Source organism: Ictidomys tridecemlineatus, chromosome 13, assembly GCF_052094955.1.
Source record: "Ictidomys tridecemlineatus isolate mIctTri1 chromosome 13, mIctTri1.hap1, whole genome shotgun sequence".
Taxonomy (NCBI): Eukaryota; Metazoa; Chordata; class Mammalia; order Rodentia; family Sciuridae; genus Ictidomys; species Ictidomys tridecemlineatus.
In genome coordinates, this window is record NC_135489.1 from 26,335,231 (window position 1) to 26,355,343 (window position 20,113).

Genomic DNA, 20,113 nt, shown 5'->3' on the forward strand with positions numbered 1-20,113 from the left:
CTCCCACCTAGCACTGCGGAAAACCAGCTCCGGAAAGAGTGGGAAGAGAGAACTGCTCTGAATGAAACCCCAGTGAGGCATAGCAGAGAACTTGGGGACTGGAGGGGACATGGTCTACTCCTCCTCCACTTTATAGGGGAGAAAACGGAAGCCCAGAGGACTGAATCGACCTGGCCTTGGTCACACGGTACGACCGTGGCACAGAGCTGGAGCCCTGGGCTGGCCGTGCCAGCTCCGGCTGCTCTGCCTCTGCTGCTCCCGACTCATTCATTCAGTGAGTCAAGGAGTGGATTATTTTGGAATCTCCTGGAATCTCTTCATCTCCTCTCTAGGAGCTTACAGTCTAGTCATGAGAGTCAGGCCGGGAGAGAATCCCAACGAAGAGGGCTAGAAAGCTCTGAGTGGAGGTGGCCAGGCCAACAGGGGCACAGTGCAAGGGCAATCAGAGGGCTTTGTGGAGCAGGAGACGCTCAAGTGTCCTTGTGGGTGACAAGGAGTTTGCTGGGCTGCAGTAGAATGAGGGCTCTTGGGGAAATCATGGGCTCCATCGGCACAGAGTCTCATTCACATGCCACAGTTTCACTGTGACCTCCGACCCCACCCAGGGCACTGTCAGATTTGGGGTGCTGTGCCTCTGGTTAAGCTTCAGTCCAGCAGCCAGGACCTTTGCAGAATGCAGAAATGATATATTTGCTGTAAACTTGCTTGTTCTTTTTTTTAATATTTTTTTTATTTTTTAGAGAGAGGAAGAGAGAGAGAGAGAGAGAGAATTTTAATATTTATTTTTTTTTTAGTTTTCGGCAGACACAACATCTTTGTTTGTATGTGGTGCTGAGGATCGAACCCGGGCCGCACGCATGCCAGGCGAGCGCGCTACCGCTTGAGCCATATCCCCAGCCCCAACTTGCTTATTCTTGTTTTAAAGCAGGTGTTTAAAATAATTTTTTTTCTACTGATGGAAATAGCACTTTCTCTGTGCCCCAGTTTGTATCCCTAAACACTTGAACTCATGATACAGAAACCGCCTTGGCCCTGATCCAGTAGTTGGTGTCCACTCCAGCACCAGTGACTTCCTGATGGGACCCTCCCTAGCTTCCAGGGGTTGGCTGGGGCGAGCCCAGTGCAAGTCACAGAAAGGTGCCTCCTACCTAGGGCAGGAAGTCCATCTGGTGGCCCTGTTTCCATCTTCTTCCATCTAATCCTCAATCCTCCCTCCAGCCTTGTGGCCTCTCTGACCCATTCAACGGCTTTTGGTACCAAAGTCAGTTTCAGGGTGTAACAGGCTGGCAGAAGTTCTCAAAGATTCTTTCCAAACTACAGAGAACGTATTCAAGTATTGGCTTTAGGCAACTCTAATTGTCAATCACAGAGGAAAAAACATGGCCATTGTAAAAAATCAAAAGTATTGTACAAATAGGCAAAAGAAGAAGAAAATCTTCTATAATTCTATCACCCAAATATGGTAATCGGCGATTTTTATTCAATATTTACTCAATGTCAGGTATCATGCTCAAGAAACTGCCTGTCATCTTTCTATCATGTATGGTCTATCTTCCTGACATCTATCATAGTATCCACTTATTTCCATGGCAACCCATGAGGAAGGTATTTTTACTATGCCCATTTCACAGAGGGAATTACCTAAAGATAAGTTAGTTTCTGGGTCAGAATGGGGCCAGGAGTAAATCCAGAGACTTGAACTCAGTCTCTGTGGAAGATTGCTTTTGAGACACCCTTGCTAACATGTTGGTGAATTTCCTGTCTGGTTTTTTGTTTTGTTTGATGCATGAATGTATTAAATAGTATATATTGCTTAACAATGGTATTATATTATACTCAGTTTTGTAACCATCTTTTTCACTTAATACTATAGTATAACAATGAATAATCTTCTAACCATTATTTTAAATGGCTGTATAGTAGTCCATAAATGAAAGAATATCATAGTTTCCATATTTTTGGAAATTTTTAGGTTGTTCCCAATTTGGGGTTATTATTAACAATGCTATGATAGACATCCTTAAAGGTAATTTATGAGAATAATTACTCTCACCATAAAGGAGTTGCTATGCACAGGACTGCATGATTGGTTCAAAGGTTTTGCAGAATGTTAAATCTTTGACACATGGGACTCACCTGCCCTGCAGAAAGGCTGAGTGAAGTTCCAGTGCTTCCAGCTGCGGGAGAGTAGAACTGGTTCTCCAGAGATAGGAGAGGATCAGGTGAGCACTGAGGCGGAGTCTGAGAAGGGAGTGAGCCCGGGATGTGGAGGTGGGTGGGAAAGGTCTTCTAAGAGCCATGGTGTTGGGGCAAAGGAAGACAAGTGACTGAAGATGAGTGACAGGTCTGGAAAGAGCTCTGCAGGGCTTGGGTGATTTAGATTCAGGGATGAGCAAGGTGGGCTAAGAAGACTGGAAGCTTCTCTACGCCCATGCCACGTTTCCACACCTGAGAGCATCAGGCTAACATTGAAAAGTTTTTTTTTTTTAACCCCCAAGGGAAATATTCTGTGTGTGATCAAAGAAGTAGAGTGATTTTTTTAATTGTTGACAACTGATGTTCTAATGCCATTGTCGACCAGGCTCAGCTGAGGTCAATCCAGGGCCTCATGTTTTCGGGCCCATGTTAAGTGTCAAATGAGCACTTCAGATATTGGGAATTTGGGAGCAGGCCACTATGGGCTTGGGAGGTGGGTACTTCTAAGAGAGCCTGGGGTGTGAGCTGGGCCTGGCTGGTGGGTGCGATGACAGGGAAGAGAGAGCCCTCGTGTTCACACCTCTTCAGTCCAAATCTGGGCTTCACTGTTTCCAACTGTGAACTTGGTTGAGTTCTTGACCTTCTGCTTCCTTTGCTTCATCAGTCCAATCGTGACAATAGTAGCAAGAGGGTCCATTCTTGGCAGGTTTAAATGAGGTGAGAGATGTGACTGGCCCCTTTGGGTCCTCAGTAAGTGTAAGAAGCTCTTTTTATTTTAGTACATGGGTGTGTCTGCAAGGACAGCAAGATCAGGGGCATTCTAGGGAAAGCAGAAAAGTCCTGTCCTATTTTCTAGACCATGAGAGGCTGAGAGAGGAGGAGAGGCCAAGTGAGAGTGGGGGAAGCTGAGAAAGAGGCCTGGGATTTTGCCGGGGGTAATCTTGCATATGGGCCCAGGAGTTGGGAGTGTGTCCCATGGGCTATGAGGAGCTTGGAAAGGTGATAATTGGAGGTGGGTTTCACCTACTGGTATTGGACACACTGAGGCACTAGGAACTCTGGGCCTGAGGCAGGAGGAGGAGACCTTTGGGGGGCAGCATGTGGGAGGGAGACTTAAGTTCCTGGGCCTGGGAGGGATTCCCTGGTCAGTGGTCATGAGCCAGCCCTGCCCTATCTGCCCATCCTGGGTTCCCCTGGCCCCTGTGCAGGCTTGAGGAGGGATGGGCTCCCCTGGCTGGGAGAGAACATTCCTCCTCACCCCCCCCAACCCAGGGCAGTCCCGCCGAGCTGCTCTCTCTCTCCATTTTCATCTCCACCTACGTACCGCCTGTGAGATCTCACTTCCAGCGCCTGGGCTCTCAGTAAGCGGAAGTGAGGGGTGTGGGGTGTGAGCCGGAGCAGATTCACTTGCGGGTGGGGTGGAATCAAGGCTGATCGGCCTCCTTCCCAGCCCTCCTCACCTGCCAAAATGACTAAGGCCACGTTCCATGCTCCTGGGATGCGGGGATAGGGGAAGGGAAGGGAAAGAACAGCATCCGTCCATTCATTCATGAGCCTCTGCCTCCTGAAAGAGTCCGGACCACGTGAGCATCGTGAGCATCGCAGAGGCTCAAGTCACACTGGGTGTGGGACGGTCCATTCCCCAGGGGACAGGCTTAGCCGTGGCCACGTGCTTGACTTGTGTCATTGGGCTCAGCCAGGCTCAGCTGTGCAAGTGGCACAGGATTTGGGGGGCCAACCCGCTCATCCCTGTGCCTCCCCCCACCTCCCCGGGCAGCTCTCTGATGCATCCGTCGCTGCTGTGCGCTGACTGTTCCAGACAGAGCGTAGGGGAGGCTGTGGGGGCGGTTGGCGCACCCGGCGCAGGCAGGCAGGCAGCTGGGGCCTGCCGGTGCCTGCCTTTTCTGGAAGCCCACGCAGGCAGCTTCCGCTGGCCTTCAGGGACACATTTCCTGTTTGAAGGGTGCAGCCTTGTGCCTCCACCATGGGGCCTGCAGTGGGAAGGTAGGGCTGACTGTGTAGTCACCAAGAAGGTAACAAAGGACATTAGACAGTTCATTGCTGTGGCCTTGGGGCAGGAAACCTGTCTTAGGCTGCAACTAATTCCACCAGCACAGGACCCTAGCTCAGTTCTGTGTGGCTTCTCAAGGCACTGGGTGACTAGCCAAACCCCAGCTCTGTACTCTCATATATTGTTCTGAGCCATGCTTCCTTAGTTTGGTCCCTCTGAGCTCACAGTGACCTTTAGTGGCAGGAGGCCACTGCCTGAGAGGTAGGGTTGCTGGGCTCAGATGTAAAGGTCAGGCACTGCACCAGTGCAGCTATATAAGGAGACATTCTGTAAAGGGAAGGTTGTAGATGTCTGTATTTGTTATGATTATCCAACAGATGGCAGTAAAGTGTCTTGAGGAAGGGATTTTTTTTTTTTTTAATACTGGGATTGAACCCAGGGGTGCTTTACCACTACACTTTTAATTTTTTTATTTTTATTTTTGGGAGAGGGTCTTGTTAAGTTGCTTAGGGTCTCACTACTTGCAATCCTCCTGCCTCAGCCTCCCAAATTGCTGGGATTATAGATGTGCACCACCTCACCCAGCCGGGATTCTCTTTTCTAATTTGCAGGAAGCTCCTGTAAGAGTTAACCGCAGTCTGCCATAAAGGCCAGAGAGAAATCAGTTCTAAGGAAATGTTACAACAGACAACACACAACATGGGTAAATCACAGGCCAGCTCTTGTGTTGGCTCGAGGAAATTCCCCATCATTGGCCATGAGGCCATTTCTCCATGTTTGCTCACTCTTCTTGGAAGAGGAGTAAATGCCTTGCTAGCCCTCACCCAACGTGACCTTCACCTCTTTCCCTCTCTGCTCCTGGTCTCCAGCCGGCCATGTGCTAAAGGCATGATTCCTAAGGTGATGGGATTGGAGCTGTCATCTGTCTTAACCTTTGGGAAGCCCCAGACCAGGTCCCCTTATTTATGAGACCCAGGGAACCTCCAGGTTTAGACTAGTCACACATTTGTGGGGGCAGGGAAATCTGGCCCTGTTTACTGACACAGGAGGTGCTTCACCTCAACAGGTCTGTTTAGCCAGTGCTTAGGTTGTGCTGTTACAGTCCTACAGCAGGCATCCGTTACCTCATGCCACGCAGATTTGTACCCATTCCAGGCCACAGAGAGCAGAGTCCTGTGGTCTTTGCCTAGAAACACACAGAACTGTTCCCAAGAGCACAAGGCATAGGGCAGCATGGGAAAACTAGAGCCCATGGGACAAACCCAGGATGCCACCTGGGCCAAATGGCCCACAAAGCTGAAAATATTTCCCATCCGGTAATTCACAGAAAAAGTCTGCTGCTCCCTGGCAGGGGGCACAGGAGGTCATGGGATATCCTCGGAAGTGCTTCCTCCTTCCTTGGCAGGAAGGACCTCTGGGAATTCACAACTATTCCCAGCTCCAGTCCAGGGCTCACTCTACCCAGAACTCGACAGACTCCTCTTTATAGTGGCAATTTGCCCAGGGCCCCAGGGCTAGAGATGCCAGGATGATGGGGGTCCTGGGCAGGCTCTGAAGGCTGTTTCTGAGCATTGGTCAGACTGCAGGGACAAGAGGACTCCAAGGGGACCAGGCACATGAAGCAGGAGGGGCTGGGAAGCACTTGTGGAAAGAGAAGCCAGTACTATGAATTATTCCAGAAGACAGAATTGAAATTTGTGGGTTGAATTATAAAGAGGGAAACTTTAGCTCTCCCAAACCCTTCCAGGCAACCTCAGGGTGGCTCACATTTCAAGCCACTAGCCTGGGAGTTCCCTGCTCTGGCCCCCCATGAAGGCTCTGGTTCCAGCTGCTGTCTCTGGGGATCTTCATGGTTAGGCAAGAAGGGTGGAGTCGGAGAGGGGCTGTTCCTCCAGGAGCCTTCACTTAGGAGCAAGGATTGGAGGATTCTGTCCTCTCCCATTGGTGGATTTTGCTAAGTTAGGACTGAGGAGAGAAAGAGAAGACGCTCTCTGTCTGCTTTAGGCTCCATGTTCTCACAGCTAAAGATCAATGTGCATAAGCTGTGCAGAGGGTGCTGGAGTTCCCTCCGGAATTGGTGCCACATCATCTCCCAGGGCTGGCCCTGTACTTCGGGCAGGGGTAGAGGTGGATGATGTTGCATTTCCTTCCCAAAGGCAGTGCTTTGCACTGAACAACTTTCCTTGGACTTGGGGTTTTAGGAAATTTGATTCAACTTGACATAGAGGACAGAGCAGAGCTGAAGAACACAGAGGATAAATACCTCTTGGGAGACAGAGTGGGGGTCAGGGAAGACTCTAGGAAGGAGTTGGACAGAGAGGCCAGGACAATGGGCCTCAATCTGAATAGCTCTGGTGTTTATGAGTTTCCCAGATTGGGCATTAGACATCTGATACAAAGAATTCTGCTACACAAAAAATGGAAAGCCACATAGGAAGGAAAAGAAGGAGGAAGGATTGTCTCAGCTCTTGGGATTATTGGCACTAAATAAAATCTGGAAGAGTCTTCTTCCTCTGACCACACCCTAAAGAAGACTCCAGATGGGGAGAGATAAATAGGATTCATCATGGTGCCAGGTTTACATTGACCTCTAGGTCCCCTTGAGGTAGTCTGGGGCTCACAGAGAATTTCTGTGCAGTGATTGGAACAAAGACACAAGAAGCAGATACAGGTCTTTGAAAAAAGGAACCCCTAAGCATGTATTTGTTGGCCATCATAGTGCTCCTGTGGATTAGTTATGGCCTTGGCAAACTACATATGAATTTAATTTTCATCTACAGAATCCAATTTCCCTAGTGAATTTCTACATGGTGGTACAGTGTGGGAAAAATATTGGAGAAGGCAAAGGAGATGCAGGGAACCCAGCTGGAGGCATTTCAACAGTTCAGGGGAGATATGCTGGTGGGTTGGTTGGCATCTTGGGTTTGGATAGACATCCCAAGGCAACATGTCAGTAGATAAAAACAGCAGGTTCCCACCAGCTCTGATTTATGTGCTGCATACAGTATAATAATGACCGTTTGGAACCAGTGTTGAATGATTTATTTCTTGCTCTGTTATTGACAATAACCATGACAATTTGTGCCTTGCTGGGGAGAAGGGTGAATGGTAGCTCAGAATCAAAGTATTAATGAGGAATTTATGTTATGGCTCTTAGAAGAACGGAGCCTCCATGCTCAACACTCTAGAGGACAGGCCTGTTTTTCTTAGGAGCTTAATGAGCTAAGGCTTCCTCTGTCTTCATTTCCAGGTAACAAATATGAAATCAAGGTGTACACTGGCGATGTAATTGGTGCAGGGACGGATGCTGATGTCTTCATCAATATCTTTGGAGAGTATGGAGACACAGGTAATGGGTTTGAATCCTTTTTCACAAGCCTTGCCCAGCACTGCCTCTTAGAGGGGTTATTTCCCACAACCCTGGCAGAGGAAGGCAGCTCCCTTTGGGCTCCTCTCTCGAATATCTCTTGTGATGTGGTTTGTCATGGCCTGTCTGGAGTGTCGGGCTGTCCATGCTGTGTTGTAAGATTTATGTTTTCAGAATAAAGAATGCCTGGTTTGGGGGTTGATTAAAATTGGTTTATATCCTAGACTAGGTGCAAACCCAATCTCTGCATCTCCAGGGATTACTGCCTCTCTTCAACTCCTTAAGCTCTGTGCCCATCCAAGCTATGCGTGGGGTTGTGGCTGGGTATGGTCTGATCCAGAGCAGTGAATTGGCTCGTATTGGAATGGGGCCAGGGGACAGTTAGAATTGCCTTCACAGTTGAAGCAGGAAATGAGGACAAATACAGCTGCAGGTGCTGGTGAGAAGTTCAGGTCAAGAGAACTGAGACAGGTGGTTCTCTCCTGCTTCTGCCAATTTAGTGGTATAGGGGTCAGAGAAGCTACAGAGACGTGTGAATTTTGGATAAAATATATTAAAGAATTCAAAATGTATTGTTGAGCTTATAAGGGAATAAAAGAGAACTCACCAGGTGCCAGAAATGAAGAGGGAACTCAAATATTAACCATGAATTGATGTTATGACTCTTAGAAGGAGGGAGCTTCATGCCCAACAATCTAGAGCGTAGTTTTTTATACCCATTTGGGGGTCAGAAAAATGAGACCTTGGCCCTGCATGAGGCAAGAGATTTGAAATTAGAACTGCACATAAAGCCAGAAGCACTGAAAATTCATAGAAACATCTTCAGTGAAAAAATAGACCAGGAAAAAATTTACTCATCAGTAAACTTATCTCTGTAATATCACTAAAATTTTTAAAAAATTGTTGAGAAATTGATACCTTAGGTTTATATCACATGTGGGCTCAAGGTCTGATTTTATACTAAAAGTGTGATTTGGAAAGCTGCTTTCCCTAGAACATTGTTCCATGGCAGTAATAAATACCTTCAAGTACTTGATGTAAGCATTTGGGAGACTGCCCAAGATTCTCACAATAAAGTACTAGAGATGAGTTTATTTTCCCAAACTACAAAACACTCAGGGTCACAATAAGCATAAATCAACACAGCAAATAATAAGATTAAATCCTTAGAAATGTGGTACATAGACACAATGAAATATTAGCCATAAAGAAGAATGAAATTATGGTATTTGCAGGATGTGTGGAACTGGAGGCTATCATGCCAAGTGAAATCAGTCAATCTCAAAGAACCAAAGGCCAAATGTTGTCTCTGATATGCAGATGCTGACTCACAATAGACAGCGGGGTGAGAGTGGAGATTCACTGGATTGGACCCGGAGGAATGGGGGGAAAAGAAGAGAGATGGACATGGGAAAGCCAGGAGTATGAATTGGACATTAGTTTTCTATGTTTGTATATGAACACATGACTAGTATAACTCCATGTCTCGTGCAACCACAAGAATGGGAAGTTATACTCCATGTATGTATGATATGTCAAAATATATTCTACTGTTACGTATAACTAAAAAAGAACAAATTTTAAAAATGAACATAATAAAAAAGATTAAATCCTTAGGCATTTCAGATAATGGAGAAATTCTGAGAAAGCCTTCATCTTAAATTGTTCAAACCTATTAAGTGCATGAAAAAGGTAATTGAGAAAATAAGACACTAAAAAACAGCAAATTTTGAGAAAGAATCAAACAGGAATACAGGAAATGAAAATATGGCTACTAAATATAGTTAAGCTTTTTTTTTAACTCATTGGATGAGTTAAACAATACAATTAGAAATAGTTGAACAGAGAATTAGTAAACAGGAATACAGGAAATGAAAATATGATTGCTAAAGATAAATGTTTACTAGATGAGTTAAACGATACAACTAGAAATAGTTAAACAGAAAACTAGTGAACTCTAAGATAAATATGAGCAAAATATTCATATAGCAAAAAAGATTGAAAAATAGAATGAGAAGTCATGGGAATGAAGGAAAGAATGGAAAGGGCTAATTGATGTGGTGGGTGAATAGGAATTTAAAAAACAGAGAATATGCAGAACAGGTGAGGGAATATTCAAAGTGACAATGACAGACTTTTTAAAGATGGGACAAAGATATGAATCTTCAGATTAAAGAAGCAAAAGGAGTCATGGAACAGGTTGCATAAAAACAAACCTACATTTAGATACCTTACGGTGAAACCAAAGGTACAAAGAAAAATCTTAGAAGGAAGCAGACTTGGCAGATTGCCTTCTGTGAAAACAATAGTTAAATTGATAGCAAATTCCTAGTAGCAAGAGGTATAAATCCATGTAATAATATCTTCAATGTTCTGAGCCAGAATATATGTCAGCCTATAATTCTACACCAGCGAGGTCATCATTCCAGAGTGAGGCGAAATGGACAAATTTCCACGCCAACAAAGAGAAATAGAATTTACCATTTCTAGATTGATACTTAAACCCCTGAAGGCAATACTTTAAGAAAAAGAAAATTGTATGCTGAACAAAGTGAGAGACAAGAACCAACTGTGAATAAAAAAAAATCCATGACTATGTAACAAATCTAAAGAGGCATTAACTACGTAAAACCTTGTCATAATGATGAACATAAGGGCAAGAGGGATCTCAAACACTTAAAATCAATAATATTTGAGAAGGAAAGTGGCTAGGGAGAATTAAAACAAAATGAGGTTTGGGGGCCATAGTCCATCTTCCCACCCCCAAAAGATTTTATAAAGGATTAATTGCACAAGCATGAATATTAAAATTGTAAAAGTGCCCACCCAAAATAGAAGTATACAATCTACACATCAATACAACAAATACAAAGGAATGAAGAATCAAACCAATAGAAAGAAATGAGGAAAGAGAAGCAAAAAACATGACTAATAGCAAAATTTAGATAAATGTATCAATAGAAAAAAAACTTAGAAAAACTTAGTTAAAACATAAATATTATCATATTATGTGAGAGGAGAAAAAACAATGAGCTTAAATAGATGATGCAGAATATTTGAGAAGAAATGAGTTGGAGTAAATAGGTTAATAGCAACAACAGGAAGGAAAGTGGCATGGCTATTCATATCTGTCGAAGGTAAACTACTTTGCTAGACAATGGTAAAAGGAAGAATGACAAAAAGAATAATACCATAGTTCTGAATTTGTTTAAATTTAACAGCAGTATTTCCAAAATATGTCAGCAGTAATTAATAGAATTCTTGGAGTAACTTGAAAAATACACAATGATGAGGGAGATTTTAATACAACATTCTCAACAATTGATAGGTCAAATGAATAAAAATTTAGTATGAGTGGAGAAGATCTTAGCTACACAATTTATAAGCTTGATCTAGTAGAAGTATGCAGATTTCTGCATCCAACTGGTAGAGAATACATTTTCTTTTCAAGCACGTAGTAACCACATACAAAACCACAAAGCTGTATGGATCCATCATATAGAGACAACATTCTTTGATCATAGGTGGTGAAATTAGAAGGAAAAGTAAACTCTCAACAAAAACACATTTCCAGGTAGTTAATTGATCAAGGAAAAAACTGTAATGTGAAAAGTCTGATAGAATGTATATCATCAGCATCATCACCAAGAACAAAATTTATTGGATAGAACTAACAGAGACAGTACCGATAGCAGGTGTGAAAGCCTCAGGTATCCATCACATACTAGGGTTCCCACTACAGACCTTGGAGACAGACAATGATTCTGAGGCTGTGGGGTCTTTGTTCTGCATTAGCATCTTTCTTGGGCTTGGGGTCCAGGAGGAATATGGCATGGAGATTGTTGGCCTCTGATCCTCTTTGCTATGTTAGCATTCATCGCTTAGAAGAATACAAGATTGTCCCATGCATAGTAAAGAGGCTGGGTCTAAGCCTTGTGATTATCACTATATGATATAACTTGATCTTTGGTCTCAGCATCTTAAAAGGATTGATTGTCTCAAGGACTTGCAGTAGCTAGTTTCCAAAGAGATCTGTAATCATTAAAGAAATTAGAGCAGCAATTAGAATTCACCTAAGACATCAGACTCATAAGATTGGGCAAAAAAACACCAACTATTTAAGACATAATTCATTTCCATCTTATACAAATTGTTTCAAAGAATAGGGAAACTGGTATTGAGCACTAGTTCATTTTATGAATTTTGATTCCCAAACCAGGCATTTCTTTTAAGAGAAAGAAATGTACATAGATTAACCTCATTTATGAACAAAGACCAAAAAAGCCTAAATAAATATTAATAAATCTGTTAGCACCCTAAATTTATAAATAAATAATCACATAAACAATAAAATAATTTCTACTCTATACCATTTATTTTAGGAATTCAAGGATAATTTAACATTAGTCAACCTACTCATTTAATTTATTGCAATAACAGATTAAATAGAAAAAGTAAGATTATCTCAAAAACACACTAATCATTATTTCTATTCATCACAGTACTTAAAAGTCTTAAGGCTATAAAAAAAGGTTTAGGGGGGAAAAAGAGAGAGAGACACAAGCAAAGATGGTTGAAAATGTAAGAACAAGTTTTCCTTTTCATACAAAAAAATCAATAAAATCCAGGAGAATTCACAATTAGAAGATTTAACAAAGGTACTAGATATAAGACTAATATATACAAAAATTAATGAAAACAAGCAATCAAACATTTAATTTAAATACATACTATTTGTATTAGCAATTATGTGGAACCTAAGAATATTTGTAAAAGAGCATATTTCAGGAAAATTAATTTTTATTGAAGGGAATATATAAGAATATGTTTTTTAGCTGGGCTCAGTGGCACATGCCTATAATCCCAGCAGCTCAGGAGGCTGAGGTAGGAGGATCGCAAGTTCAAAGTCATCCTTGGCCACTTAGCGAGGCGCTAAGCAACTCAGTGAGACCCTGTCTCTAAATAAAATACAAAATAGGGCTGGGGATGTGGCTTAGTGATTGAGTGGCCCTAAGTTCAACCCCTATTATCCCTTACCGCAGGCCAAAAAAAAATATATGATTTTTAAAAATGGAAAAATGTTCATATATGAGAAAATACTCAAACTCTTTAAGTTAAGATTTTCCCAGGTTATTCTATAATACAATACAATTTCAGTCAAAATCCCAAATACCAATCCCTGTAGCAGAAGATACTATTAAAATTCATGTAGAACCACTTAGGGCTAAGTATTGCCAAATAATTTTGAATAATAAAAATAATATGGACAATATTAATAATATGGGGATATTTACCCTGCCAGACACTGTAGGTCTCTAAAAACTAAAACAGTGTGATATTGGTGAAAGGGATAAATAAAATAGACTAATGGAACTGAATAGAGTTTAGAAACACCCATAGGGATGGCATTATAAATCAGAGAGAAAAGATGAGACATTTAATTACTGGTGTTTGAACAATTGCCTAACCATTTCAGAAAAGATAAAATTAGATCCTTACCTTTCACTGTGCACAAAAATAGCTTCCAGATGGGTTAAAGCCTTCAATATGAAAAAGAAAATCATAACATTTTTTAGAAGGAACTTTAAAAGAGTATCTTTTTCACTTTAATAAGGATGGGGCTTCTTAAGTAATTCACCAAAAGCACAAAAACAAAGGAAAATACTGTTGAAGTCTATTAACACAAGAAAAATATTTGAATGATTAAAAAAATAGGCAAGAAACATACAAAATAAAATAAAATAAAGGATACAAGCAGAAAAGTTACAGAAGAGCAAGAGCTAGGTGGCATATATAGGCAGCATAAAACATGTGCTCAGTCTCTCCAAGTAAGTAGGGGAATGCGAATTAAGTTAAAGCCACAGTGAAATACCATTCTATACACACTGTATAAGAATTTTAAAAAATAGATGCTAATAGTGATTGTGAGAATCTTCAAACTTTTCTGGTAGAAATTACTGTCATCCGGTCATTTTGCAGGGCCATTTTGCCATACCCCACAAGCTGCAGATGAGTGCACCCCAGGGTCCAGCAGCCCTGCTGGTAGGTGTCTGCTCAGATCAGTTCTTATGAATGTGCAGCAGGAAAGGGTACAGAAGAGTCTAATTCATTGCTATTTGCAAAAGCAAAGAGAGACAAGCTAAATGTCCATCAGTAGGAAAATGCACAGACAGGTGCCTCTTCCATGCAATGACTATTAGAGGGCCATTGGATGAATGAACCAGTTACTACCATCAACAGGGTCCTCTCAAAAGCATAGCACTCACTGAAAAAAAAAAAGCAAGTTACATGAAATATGTGAATGATAACAGAACAACAGCAACAACCCCAGCAATAGCACCCTGCCCTGGTACCTAACACGCCTCAGGGCCTGTCCCAAGTGTGTGTGTACTGATGCAGCCTGCTCCATGGAGACACTATGAGGGAGGCCCTATTACCATCTCCATTGTACAGATGAGAATTTTGAGGCAATCAAATGTGCATGATGGTATTATTCATGCAGCATTCTGAAACCTGCAGAAGTAGTATATTTTTCTTCTGGATGCTCACATGTGTATGGGGATAGTACATGTCAAACTGAGGGGAGTGTTTGTTTGGGGGAAGGGAGGAGAAGGGAGAGAGGAACAGAGAGGCCTTAAACACATTATTTCCTTAAAAAAAAAAGTTTGAAGCAAACTAGACGAAATGTTAACATCTGCTATGCCTCTTACATTGAGGCAGGGGTACAAGACTGATATTATTTTCTCTCTGTTTCAACATCACAATGTAAAATTTGAGGAAAAAAATAGATAACTAAATTTTAGAAAAGAAAGAACACAAGATGGTTTAAACAAAAAAGTCGGTGGTTAGACTGGGTGGTGAGGCGAATCTGACCGGCACCCCCATAATCATGGAAACGTGGAATGGAAAATTGCAAAGCAGGAGGAACAAGAGAGAATAGAGTCCTGCCTCTTTGCTTATTACCCATGAGCCTTTTGGCAAGGTATTCAGCTTTTCTTCATTTGTGAGATGGAGTTAATAGTATTTCCTTCTTGGATTGTGGTGAGGAATAGCATAAAAAATTCATGTTAAACAACCAGCAGTGTCTGATAATAGCATTTGGCACTGTTTTGTAGAAAAGGAGCCAGCTCTAAGGAAGTCTGAAGCTGATATCAGGGTCCCGGTCACAGGCCTTCTGCCAAGTGCCATGGTCAATGTTCCCGATCAGGATGAATAATAGGGAACAGCAAGGCAGAGCTTTGGGTCTACGGATGTGGGTACAAATAGGTTGACTGGGATAAGAGCTCCAGACAAGGGCAGAAACCAAAAGTCCCATTATGGGACCTGGGCACCAGCCACACGGGAGGCCAACCCTTGCCTTGCCAGAGACTGGAGGGATGTAAGGAGCCCTTAGATCTCAGTGGGGTGCCGCCCTGGACTTTGCTAGAGTTCTTTCAGTGGAGGGACCATGGAGGCTTGGAGTTGGATCTTTCTTCTCTTCCGGTCTTTTGTGACTGTCTTGCCTCTGTGCCTACAGGAGAGCGTAGGCTGGAAAATGAAAAGGACAACTTTGAAAAGGGAGCTGAAGACAAGTTCATGTTGGATGCCCCAGATTTGGGGCAGCTGATGAAGATCAATGTGGGCCACAACAACAAGGGGGGGTCTGCAGGTTGGTTCCTGTCCAAGGTAGGTTTCGGGGCATGTCTGTGGTCTCTGGGGCCTGGGAGGGGAGAGTCCGGCTCTTCAGAAGGTCTTATCTGTGTCTACTCTGCTACCCAAGTCCCCTGGCCAGCCACACTGCTCTCTGATGGCCGCCAAGCCTTCACCCTTGTTAGCACCTTCCTAGAAAGCTGGGTTCTCTCATCAGACCTAGCCAGAGCCTAAGCATCCTTCAGGACTCCACTGTGAAACTTTCCCTGATTCTGGTGGGAGGGAGGAGACCCCCTGGGCTCCCCAGTTGCCTTGTGAGTGTGTGGAGATCTGCTAAATGACAGCTGACCCTCCCCACCAGTCTACACACAGGGACTCCAAGATGGACTTCACACGGTCGCTCAGATGTTCTTAGCCCGTGCAGGAAGAAGCGAGGTCTGCAAGGCTCACCATCATTTCGGGGTGCCTGTGAACCATCTGAGAAGAGCAGGGAGGGAATGACCCCTGTTCGGCACTTCATCTTTTCCCTCCCCCATCTCTGTGGGGATTTCATCCTTCTTGGCTTTCACATCAGGAGGACTTGCCTTGTGATGCTGGCATGTCCCACCATCACAGAATAGGGTTGGCACCACTATGGACAGGCCCTTCCTGGCCTCATCTGTCCTCCAGGGACTAGCTCATGGCCTGCACTTCCCTTCTCAGCTCTCAGAAGGCCAGCCATGCCTGTGGGCTTGTTGGCAAGTGGAGAATGTTCTTTGAGTCTATAATGGCTCTTGCTTTTTATTAGGTCATTGGTTTTCTCTCTCTCTCTCTCTCTCTTTCTCTCTCTCTCTCTCTTTTCCTTTCTGCCTCTCCTTCTCTCCCCCTCTCTCTCCCACACACACATGGGTGTTTCCATCATTCACTGAGAAGGGTGCTTCTCTCTCTCCTGCCTTATTTAACAGGTGGGTCCTCCAGGCACATTTTGGGAGGCCCCCCAGTCCCTCAGCCTCACCAGCCAGGCTCACGTGGCCGTCCCTTTGGGAAGTTCCTGGATGGCCATTTCCATGCATCACACTGTCAATGGCTGACCTGATCACCAGATTCTAGGCTCCTCTGTGCCCTTTGCTTTAACTCTGCTTTATCCCAGTTAGGATCAGAGCCTCGCCTCCGGCCTGAAATCCTGGCTTCAGTCCTTCGTCTCAGCTCTCAGGGCACTTCCTGCCATGTTTCTTAGCTCAATTTTCAAAAATGCCCTGCAGCAGTGAATGGAGGGACAGTGGCTTGGGATTCAGCAGGGGGTGATTGGCAGTCATCCTTTTATGGTTTTTGTGATGTTTCGGGGCGACAGCTGCGTCCCGTGATGAGCTTTTCCTGGGCCATGAGGAGACGAGAGTGGATTCTTTCCGTACCCTCAGTGACTGGAGGACTTGGGTAGATCGCCAGTGCACCTCTTCATCTCATTCCTTCCTCTTTTCCTTCCCAGATTGTCATTGAAGATATCGGGAACAAAAGGAAATATGACTTCCCCCTCAACCGATGGCTGGCCCTGGATGAAGATGATGGCAAAATCCAAAGGGATATCTTAGTGGGCGGAGCTGAGACCACAGGTAGAACTGGAAAGCTGAGCCCCCATTGGCTAATATTCCACTTTCTGCCTGAGAGTCAGTGTTCACACCTGCAGGTTTGGAGGTGTGTGATCCAGCAGGGGCCAGACAGTATTTCTCCTGCTCCTGAAAATGTTTTGTCCCCTTGGGCTGCAAACATGAGGCTCTGTTCATACCAAAGGAGCTGGGGCAAAGCCCCTGAGTAGGGGAAGTTACCCACTTCTGATGTGTGCACACTTGATTTACATGGGTATGTGTGGAAGGGGGTTGAACCCATGCTAGGCAAATGTTCTACCAGTGAGCTACATGCCCAGCCCTTTTAAAATTTTATTTTGAGACAGGGCCTTCCTAAGTTACCCAGGCTAGCCTCAGATTTGTGATCCTCCTGCCTCAGCCTCTCCTCACATGGAATTATTGGCATGCACAACTATGCCCAGCTAATTTAGTTTTAACTCCTTCTAATATGAAGTGCTTTCTGTACGCCAGGCCCTCTAGGCACTTGGCCCACCTAGTTTCTTTCAATCCTCATAGCAACACTATGATATAGGAATTTTATCATCCTCATGTCACAATAGGGAAAACTGAGGCCCGTAGAAGTTAAGGAACCTATCTAGGTTGGTACTTGGTCTGCCTCCTAAGGTCTTACCCACTGTGAATTTCACAAAAAGCCTCCAGGTCCCAGCATGGCTGAGGGGGTCATGAGTGTTCCAGGATATCAATGTCATGCACATCTGAGAACACCTTCTGCTGCAAAAGCCTCCAGGGCTCGCCCCTGCACAGAGATGAAGTCCACACTCTGCCGTGTAATATGCAAATTGCTCCACCATTTGGTTCCAGTTTATCTTCTCAGCAGAATCTTCCAACACTTCCCTCTCCCCACAGTGCATCCGTGAAACCCTTGGCTCTTTCCCTTTCTGGTGCTCACACAGGGGACTCGCTGGCTTGCTTTACTCTCCTTACCCTTTTTCTTCCTTTGTCCTCCAAAGCTGCTTTCTCCTCAGCTTGTAATGACTGTTATCTTTTCTCTGTTTTTCAAATTCCCACTTCCAGTCACTTCTGAGGCCTCCTTGACCTCCCTGGACTGCATCATCTCATCCTGCTTTTGCACAGGCTTGGGTTGCTACGGCTTGCAGGAGTCAGATGTACTGAAAACTGTGCACTAGGACAGATCCCTGCGATCTTATGACTGCATTACCATTCCTTGTCTCCCAGTGATGGAGAAAGAGGAGAAATGACAGTCGCTGGGAATTCCCATAACCAGGCCATGGAACTACATCTAGTAGGAGAATGCCATTCACCCATGTGCCTTGGGGCAATGAAGCTGAGACCCACTCTTTTTTAGATCAGTGTCCTTCGCTGTCTATCTTCATGTATTCCTGAAGGCCTGGTGTCTAGTAAGCACTCCGAGCGCTGGATAAATGCTTGTCAATTCAAAGAAGGTGCATCTGTGTAAAGGCATGGTGCCCAAGGAAGTCTGTGTGTTCTCTTCCAAAGAAGTTTGGGAGTTTTATTTCTCGAACGTCATTGGATGAGGGTGTGGGGTAGGGTCAGGTAAGGGGTGGGTGAATGAATCAAAAGCCTAAAATGCCAATTGCCTTAGATCCCAGAATAGAATGAATGACCCTAGGCCCGATCTCAGTAGAACTTCCTGCCCAAATGTTTGCCTTTGGTGTTTTCTCTCACTCTTCCTCATTTAAGAGTTTAACTCTCCTCGCTGTCTCTTCCCCAAAATTCCACCTCCTCCCAATGCCTCCTGACTGATGCAAACTCAATATGGCCCAAACATTGTCCCCCTCTCCCCCAAACCTCCCCCTCCCACCAATTAGGTGATGAACGAGGACAGTGGTGCCCTCTACCAAAAGTTGTGTTTTTAAGTTATTGGCAAAACAGCAAGTAAAATGAATCAGATGGCTCAGGATATAAATCTCCATTAGTGGCGCTATTATAATTAGATTAGACATAACAGAAGCCATGTGACAGCTATTCAAAAGGTACACATGGTATTTAACATCAATAATTAGTATTATTCTTAGCCAGCCCAGGATCCTCCTCCCCTTTGTTGGTTTCTTATGATCAACATTGGCAGTTTCCTGTAATAATAGACACGGTTTATTCTCAAACTCACATACACTGACATACAGACCCTGAAATGATGAAATGAGGTTGAGAGGGACATTGGGCATGGTCCAAGGGAGGAGGACATGAGGGGACACGAGCTATATGGAAGATGGGCGTGCTAGGGTGTTGTGGGCAGGAGGGAAGAGGGGGGATGACATACTGCAACTCACGTTGAACCCTTTTCTCCTGTTTGTACACCAGCTATCACCTACATTGTCACCGTCTTCACGGGGGATATCCGGGGAGCTGGGACCAAATCCAAAATCTACTTGGTCATGTATGGGGCCAGAGGAAATAAGAACAGCGGGAAAATCTTCCTGGAGGGCGGTGTGTTTGACAGGGGCCGCACAGATATCTTCCACATTGAGCTGGCTGCCCTGCTCAGCCCCCTGAGCCGGGTCTCCATTGGGCACGGCAACGTGGGTGTCAACAGAGGCTGGTACTGTGAGAAGGTAAGAGGAGGATTCCATATCGCTTTTCTTGATCCAACCCCCTTTAACTTGTGAGTGCAAACTCGAACCTGTACCCTACTTCCTACTTCCTCTGGACCAGTTACAGAGCACATGGGCAGTCCCTTTCATTGGGCATTTTGGGTGGTCACATGTCCATCCAGCTTGTCTTCCTGGTAGTCAGGAATGGGGGCTGTTCTCCAAACAGGGTAGGTTAGCCACAGGGCTCAGTTGGTGGTTATAGACCATCCTGCTTCTGGGGATGTACTTTCGCTTCAGATTATAAACCCCTCAATCAATGACCATTTTAAAGATATGTTTGTATTGTGGAATATGTTGAAGAATATGTATATATATTCAAAGTAAAATATGGGTTATAATTTATTGTTCAATTTTTCCATTAGATAATCTGTGGCTGCTTCTTGATTTTTGCCACTATGGATACAGCGCAAGAGTTTCTCAGGACAGAAGTTCTAGGTCATTTGGCAAGGGAATCTTCAGCTTTACAGGACAGTTTTTTTTTTTCCCCCCAGAATATTCCAGATTGTTTTCCAAAGTATTTGTGCTTCTTTGCTGTCCTCTCAGTCACACAGAAGAGACATTTTGTTCCATGCATCCTTGTCAACACTTGCAATAGTTTTGATCTTTACCTGGAAGTTGTCAAATGATTTTATGGCAGTTTTAATTTTTATTTTTGTGATTACTACTGAGATTGAACATCATCTTATTTCTTTATTGGACATTCCTGTATCCTTTT

At 44.1% G+C, this 20,113-nt stretch overlaps 1 protein-coding gene across 1 annotated transcript in view; it reads left to right on the forward strand.

Moving 5' to 3' along the window:
• Loxhd1 (lipoxygenase homology PLAT domains 1) overlaps positions 1–20,113 on the forward strand; it is a 142,525-nt gene that overhangs the window by 24,471 nt on the left and 97,941 nt on the right. Inside the window, exons 5-8 of the mRNA XM_078030089.1 lie at positions 7,458–7,556; positions 15,091–15,239; positions 16,669–16,792; positions 19,109–19,359. Coding sequence (XP_077886215.1) covers positions 7,458–7,556; positions 15,091–15,239; positions 16,669–16,792; positions 19,109–19,359 — 623 coding nt within the window. The remainder of the gene's footprint in view (positions 1–7,457; positions 7,557–15,090; positions 15,240–16,668; positions 16,793–19,108; positions 19,360–20,113) is intronic.